General features: G+C 47.1%; 1 protein-coding gene across 1 annotated transcript; it reads left to right on the top strand.

Moving 5' to 3' along the window:
* The first annotated feature begins 5,323 nt into the window (after positions 1-5,323).
* On the top strand, positions 5,324-6,708 carry LOC136457979 (geranylgeranyl pyrophosphate synthase 7, chloroplastic-like). The gene has a single exon (XM_066457996.1). It carries the CDS (start codon positions 5,364-5,366, stop codon positions 6,486-6,488), a length of 1,125 nt encoding a protein of 374 aa, XP_066314093.1. The 5' UTR covers positions 5,324-5,363; the 3' UTR covers positions 6,489-6,708.
* The last annotated feature ends 606 nt before the right edge of the window (positions 6,709-7,314 follow it).

A 7,314-nucleotide genomic window follows, 5' to 3' on the forward strand; every position in this document is an offset into this window, starting at 1 on the left:
GAAACCACGAATCTTCCTTCCTTTTTCATCTTGCTTTTCCCTTGTCTGGCTGAACTTGGAAACTTTCTCCACAATAACCTGCTCCACATTCCTTTAATATCCGATCCTGCACGTATGTGATTTATTTCGCTGAATACGTATACGAACGTGACATCTGGCTGGCCTCGTACATGTACACACACATGATGCGTGTCTTTGCTTCTTCCATTGTTGAATTGCACCCGGATGGCATGTTTTATCACAAATAAAATAATCTACCTTTTCCTTCACGTACGGACTCCGGTCCTAGCAGCATATAGCCATATATCAACCCAATAGGATTAAATTTGGCCAAATATGTCAATTGGCCGTATGTGCGAATAGCTAAACATGCATATTTCCTTTCCTTTAATCTTCTAGCTTTTCGTGTGTGGAATTCCTGGACGCCTTGCTTCTTCAAAATATATTAAATAATATTTCATGGCCGGCTCGTAAATATCCCTTAATTAGGAGACTTTTTTGCTTTTGACATCATCAGCCGGTCTCTTCCTTTTTAGGATAAGCTTGCCAAATTTTGGTGTAAACACACGTATTGACTCCGATGACGATGATGGTGATGGTGGTGCCGAGACTGCTGCAGGAGGTGCTAGGGCTATAGGAGGTGATGATATTGATTGGACGGACATCCAGGGAGATGACGAGTAGGAGTTGATCTTTCTTCTTTTCTTCTCTTTTTGGTGCTTTATGCCAAAGGAGGAGAAAATTAGAGGGGTCAACAACTTTTCGACGCCATGGTCAACCGCTGTGCTTCATGTCCTATTCGATGAGTGTTAGTCTTCGCTAGGTGGAAAGTTTGAGAGTTGCTCAAAACTCTAAATTGTGAAATAATGCTACTATTTGACTCTTTGTGTATCGGATATGGACATGTATCGTTTGTGTGGATTAGAAGTCATCTTATTGTGCTAGGTTGCATATCTTTTTTTTATCTTAGCTAGCTGTGTGGTGCTTGACTCTGTCTTGCTTGTACAGTCAGGTGCGGTAGTGCCGCACTCCTAGTGCGGCAGTGCCGCACTCAGCTATAGCAGCAAGCACATGTGTGCATGATCTGTCATATGCATCACATATATATTTTCTTGATACTGTGTGCAGCACCCCACAAAGGCATGGATGTAGGGGGAGCCCCAATTTTCACTTCACTAAAGTGTGAATCTTGGCCTCTTATGCTAAGTTGAGAATTCAATTCTCTATTCACATATTTAGGGGAGGCTCTACACCCATGGCTCCAAAAAAAATCTCAGTTATTCATTTCATATCTTTTGTAAGTTCTAATTGGGTTGTTATCAATCACCAAAAAGTAGGAGATTGTAAGTGCAATCAAGCCCTAATGTGGGTTTTGGTGTTGATGACCACCTAATTAGAGAACTAATGAGATTTATTAAGATGACAAGCAGGGAATTCATTATAGAGGATGTTACATAGAAAGGAGGAGCCCCCCATTATAAATAAGGACGACATCGCGCTCAAAGGAGTTTTGAATTCTTTTGTTTTTTGAAATTGAGTATGGAAAAAGTCGTACTATAAAGGGGACACTACAACTGATTAAAAGTGTGCAACCAAATGCTCAATCTTTACACAAAACATCCTCACACATCAGCCAAGACAGCCAACTTAACAACTCCTTCACCCTTGCTGTCTTGCTGGGTGCAGTAGTGCCACACCTGAAGAGAGGCACTGCTGCAACGCGGCACTGCCACACTTAGGGCGGCACTACTGCACTTAAGTAACCGTTGGGAGGTAGGGAGAGTATTTATACTTTTTCCTATCCTCCATAACGGCTCTCTCTTCTTCCCCATTGGTTTAGATCGACGAAAATCAGTAGGTGCTCATCTCCTCTCTCCTCCATTGGTGCCCTTCAAGCTCTTAAGCTTTTCCTTTGACTTGCCCATCAATCCTTGAGAGAAAAAGGTGCCAAAAGTAATTAGAGAGTAGCTCTACTGATTCCCAAAGCCTAAAGAGCATTTGGTTTATGTTTTGGCCAGCGGTTGTGTTTGTTACTCTTGGAGCTTGGCTCCTAGCTGGCTAGAGCGTCGCCCGGTGAGCTTGCTAAGTTTGTGGCAGCCCTGGAAGGTTTGTAACCACCTCTTGCAGCGAGTAAAATCACCCCTCATCTCAAGAGTTCACTCTCTTGACTTGAGAACGAGGTAGGGTTGCAAAGCCCTAAGCCTTAGTGTTATACCTCAACAACATGGACTTTGGCAAGCCTTGGTAGCGAGCTGAACTATGGGATAAATCCTTGTGTCATCTTGTGCTTGTGTTGCTACACTTATGTTCTTGTTGTTGTTGAGGTGATTTCTAGGGTTTAAGGCCGATCTACTTGTGTGTGGTGTTCCCACCACTTTCAGCTGTCGATCTGTGATCTACTACCCGACAGGAAGCTAAGAAATTTATCCGATCTAAATTTCATTGGGTAGATTTTGAACTATGAACTAATCTCTCCTATAGGTGTGGCAGTGCCGCTGTGCGGCAGTGCCGTGCTCACAGAGCGATAGTGTCGCGGATGAATTTGACTTCAGTTTGAGTTGAAGTTTTACAGGCCTATTCACCCCCCTCTAGGCGTACCGGAGATCCTACAACATCAGCTTAGGTGTGCCTGCCGACTACGCTGATAACGACGCTCCATCAGCTGCTGCACACTGCTCCCCCGAGACAGATCCACTGGTGTTTGAGCTGTGAGCGAGCACGGGGGCCTCCCGCTTGGGTCGACCCCATGCTAGAGGAGCTCGATGCCTCACTCATCGTGAGCCGGCCAGTAAGTGCACCAGCGCCTAGGTGCCCGACTACTCCGGTAGTGCCTCCAAGGATGTTGAGGCATCATTGGCGGAAGCTCGTTCTCCGGTGAAGGCTTTCCACAGGACGATGGACTCGCCTCCGTTGTCGCCTGTGCAGCAACCACAAGTCACGCCACCATGGGAGGACAACATGGCGTCATGGATGCCGAGGCACACCCAAAGCCCCCAAGGTGAGGACTTAGGCGTTCCTCCCTGGCCCATGAGCCTAGCACTGGCCAACGCCAACGTCGGGGCAGCCGCCCTGGACGACACGATGGTCGTGGCTATGATGGACTAAGTCAACCACGCTCCTTCACCTCAAATGACCTTGGCTGACAGACGCCTCAAGTGCTTCATTAAGCGAGTCACAAGGCCGAGGCAACCACCACTCCTAGAGCTGCCAGCTGATGATATGGCCCTCAGTGGACATGCACCGCCATCGCTCTCTAAGCAAAGCAGGCAGATAGCAGCGCAAAGCATAGCTCATATCTCTGCTGCCAAGCGAGGTGAGTACCTTGTCATGAAGTGCTTGGGGTTTTCCAGTGGAGGCCTTCTCCGTCTCCATTGACGTCGGCCAAGAAGGCATACGAAGAAATATTCGGTGGTGACCCCGCTTATATGCAGGCGTTGCGTGAGTTGTTCCTAGCAGATGGCGAGGTAGTCACGCGCAAGCAGCGCCGCCGCTCGGCTCACCGGGCATAGGCCCCCTTGCCAGCGGCGTAAATTTGGGTTGATCAATGTCCAATGGAATAGCCTAGCTTACAGTACATTAGAGAGGGTCTGAGCGTTCATGTACAACTTTATTGAGCCCCTAGGGCGCTAATAAGCTGTGTTGTATCTCTCTACCTTAATAAAAAAACATGCAAACCTTTTGCGTGTTCGAGAAAAAAAAAATTATACACGATGGACAAAAAATATGTTTGAAATTTGAAAACTTACTCGCTCGGTTTCAAAATAAACGCATCTCGTTTTTCAACATGTCGAACTTTTTAAAGTTCAACTAAATATATATAAAAAATATAAATATCTATGATATATAACAACTATTATTAGATTGAACATTGAATATACTTTAATATTTTTAGAGATACAAATATTGATACTTTTTTATATTTTAATTATTTTTTAAAAAGAACTCCTCGAAAATTTTGTGTCAGAGGGAGTACACAAAATACAAAAGAAACATACCATGCATAATAGACACAGTTGATGTGACTCAGCACCACGATTAACACATATCGGACTATGATACCCACACTTGTGAAAGATTCACCTTTATTTTATTAAAAAGAAGATTCACCTATATAGCCTACTAAAATGCAAACCGTCCTTCACATGCAGTGGTGAAAATATTGAGGTTTCGTGTGCGCGGCCGATGATGTTTCAGTGGCCTGGCGCATGTGTTCCACGTGGTGCAGACTAATTTTCAATAATTGAACGCTGTTCGTTCTGTTTGATAAGAGGCTATATTATTTATTATATAAACTATTTTTAGAGACATCGCATGTGTTGCACGTGATGCAGACTAATTTTCAATAATTGAACGCTGTTCGTTCTGTTTGATAAGAGGCTATATTATTTATTATATAAACTATTTTTAGAGACATCTTGCTTTTTGATAGAGGTGGCTCTATCAAAATCTATCTTTAAAAATAGTTTTTGAGTTGGCCCGACTCTAAAATTTAATTGATAGAGATGCCCGCTGTTTTTTAAGATGACTAGGCTTTTCAGATGCTTTTAGAAAATGGAGGTATCTTTAGAGGCGGTTGGGAATTTCAGCTGTCTCTAATAGTTTTTTAGAAGTAGATGATGGAACCAGATAGAACAAGAGCAAGATATTAATTGGGCTTGACCCACCTATATTTTTATTAAATTCTAAGTCCCATAGTAAATGTTACTTGCTACAAAGAGTTGATCCCGTATGAAAAAAATAATTGAAGGTTGAATCAACTTTTTTTTTGTGGGAAAAGGTTGAATGAACTTAAATAGGTAGTTATTGTCTATATCTATCATGAGGTTAGAAAAGGTGGAAGGTAAGCCACATGTATGTGTGCCATGTTGCAGCAAACATAGATTTAGGTTCGACTGACTAGGCTATGTTATGAGTTATGCAATGTCAATAAAGTTTTTTCAACTCCAAACCAAGTGAAAAATAGTCAGAATAGAAGAGTGATGCCGCCGCAAGCAGCTAGGAGAGGGTAGGCAAAAAAAAGATGAAATGTTATCCTTTAATATTAAATATATATAGATATAGATATAGATATAAGTGAGAGATAGCGAGAGCGGAAGAAGAGTGATGCCACATGTAGTTAGGAGAAGGTGGAAAAAGGATGAAATTTTGACTCTTCAATATTAAATATAGCTATAGATGTAGATATGTATTAAAATTAGTATTCAGGATAATGAGCCATTTCATGTCCAGTATGTTCGATTTGCAAAAGAAAAAAAAAGTTCTCTATTTAAAGTGCTCACTCATCCCCGAAGGTTAACTACCCCCAAACCTTTTCTCCTTTGTTTCCAATTTTCCATACCCGCGCAAAAACACAGCAAGGCTCCATGAACAAGTTGGCATCCTGCTTCCTCCGGCACGGAGCACCATCCGCCCAAAGCTTCGAGTCCTACCATGTTCAGAGATCCCCTTCGCTGCACTCGCTTCAGAGACGATCCGTTTCCATGCCCCGAAGCCGCACTGCGGACCATGCTGCCACAGCCGCCAAAGCCACCATCAGCCCCCATGCCAACACGCAAGGCGCCGATGTCACCGTCGTCAGTGGCACCAGCTTCGATTTCGAGCGGTACCTGTCGGCCAAAGCCAGGGCCGTGCACGACGCGCTGGACCTTGCCCTGCAGGGCCTGCCGTGCCCCGAGGTTCTGAGCGAGTCCATGCGCTACTCCGTCCTCGCCGGCGGCAAGCACCTCCGCCCCGCGCTGGCGATCGCCGCGTGCGAGCTCGTGGGCGGGCCCGCGGCCGCGGTCGTCCCGGTGGCCTGCGCCGTCGAGATGATCCACACCGCGTCGCTCATCCACGACGACATGCCGTGCATGGACGACGACGCGCTCCGCCGCGGCCACCCCTCCAACCACGTCGCGTTCGGCGAGCCCACGGCGCTGCTTGCGGGCGACGCGCTCCTGGCGCTCGCGTTCGAGCACGTCGCCCGCGGCAGCGCGGGCGCCGGCGTCCCCGCGGACCGCGCGCTTCGAGCCGTCCTGGAGCTCGGGAGCGCAGCTGGCGTGGGCGGCATCGCCGCGGGGCAGGCCGCCGACATGGCGAGCGAGGGAGCCCCCTCCGGTTCCGTGAGCCTGGCCGCGCTGGAGTACATCCACGTGCACAAGACGGCGAGGCTCGTGGAGGCCGCGGCGGTGTCGGGCGCCGTCGTCGGCGGCGCGGGCGACGGCGAGGTCGAGCGCGTCCGTCGGTACGCGCACTTCTTGGGGCTCCTCCTCCAGGTGGTGGACGACGTGCTGGACGTGACGGCCACATCGGAGCAGCTGGGGAAGACGGCGGGCAAGGACGCGGCCTCCGGCAAGACCACGTACCCGCGGCTGATGGGCTTGGAGGGGGCGCGCGCATACATGGGCGAGCTCCTGGCGAAGGCCGAGGCGGAGCTCGACGGGTTCGACGCCGCGCGCGCGGCGCCGCTGCGGCACCTCGCGCGGTTCATGGCGTACAGACAGCACTGACTGACGGCGATTTGGGGGACCGGCCGGCTCATCGGGAACACCTGAAACTGATGCGCTGGCTAGTTGGAGCTGGACACATTTCATGATCGAGCGATTACTTCTTTTTTTTTTTTTTTTGAGAAACTCTCCCCATTGTGTTCAAGTGTTATGGGTTACAGCTCAATCTTTAGTTAGAAGGGCAGGCATGTTTGGTTTCTAGCTCCACCTTCTGGTGTTTGTAACTCTTATTCTAGCCTCAAAACTTCTTCCTCTGGCCTTTACCTCCCTGCTGCCCATACCGTCGCCTGTGAGATTTTTGACAACGTTTGCATAATCGCATGCCAGCCTGAACCTCCGGACTCGCTAAAGCCAGTCCTTCTCATATGCACGAGATTCAACAATCTCAGCTTCGGTTATCCCTTTCAACACAAATGTTGATGCTCCCAAGAACGTACTGCCTGCATCTCGTGCAACCGCCACCGTGCTCGAGTTCTTTGAGGTTACCGCATCAACATTAATTTTTGCATAATTAAATGCTCATGCGTTGCAACGGGTACACATAATATCACGATAACATATGTATAAACACGTGTTATACTGTATCTAAAATAAATAGTGCAATCATGATGTTTTACAAGTTGCAATACACGAGCATTCACCTTAATCATAACAATTTTGTGTTTTACAATACATGTTTTACAATATATTGTACAATTAAGAATCTAATCTCTCAATGTTTCGACCAAGAGAATGTGCTTTGCACGAACACCAAGCTGCAGCCGGTCACCAATCAAAGATAATCCAGAAGTTTTTTAAGTCCAAAATGTGGCATCTAACTTCTTGCAGC

Source organism: Miscanthus floridulus, chromosome 6, assembly GCF_019320115.1.
Source record: "Miscanthus floridulus cultivar M001 chromosome 6, ASM1932011v1, whole genome shotgun sequence".
Classification (NCBI taxonomy): domain Eukaryota; kingdom Viridiplantae; phylum Streptophyta; class Magnoliopsida; order Poales; family Poaceae; genus Miscanthus; species Miscanthus floridulus.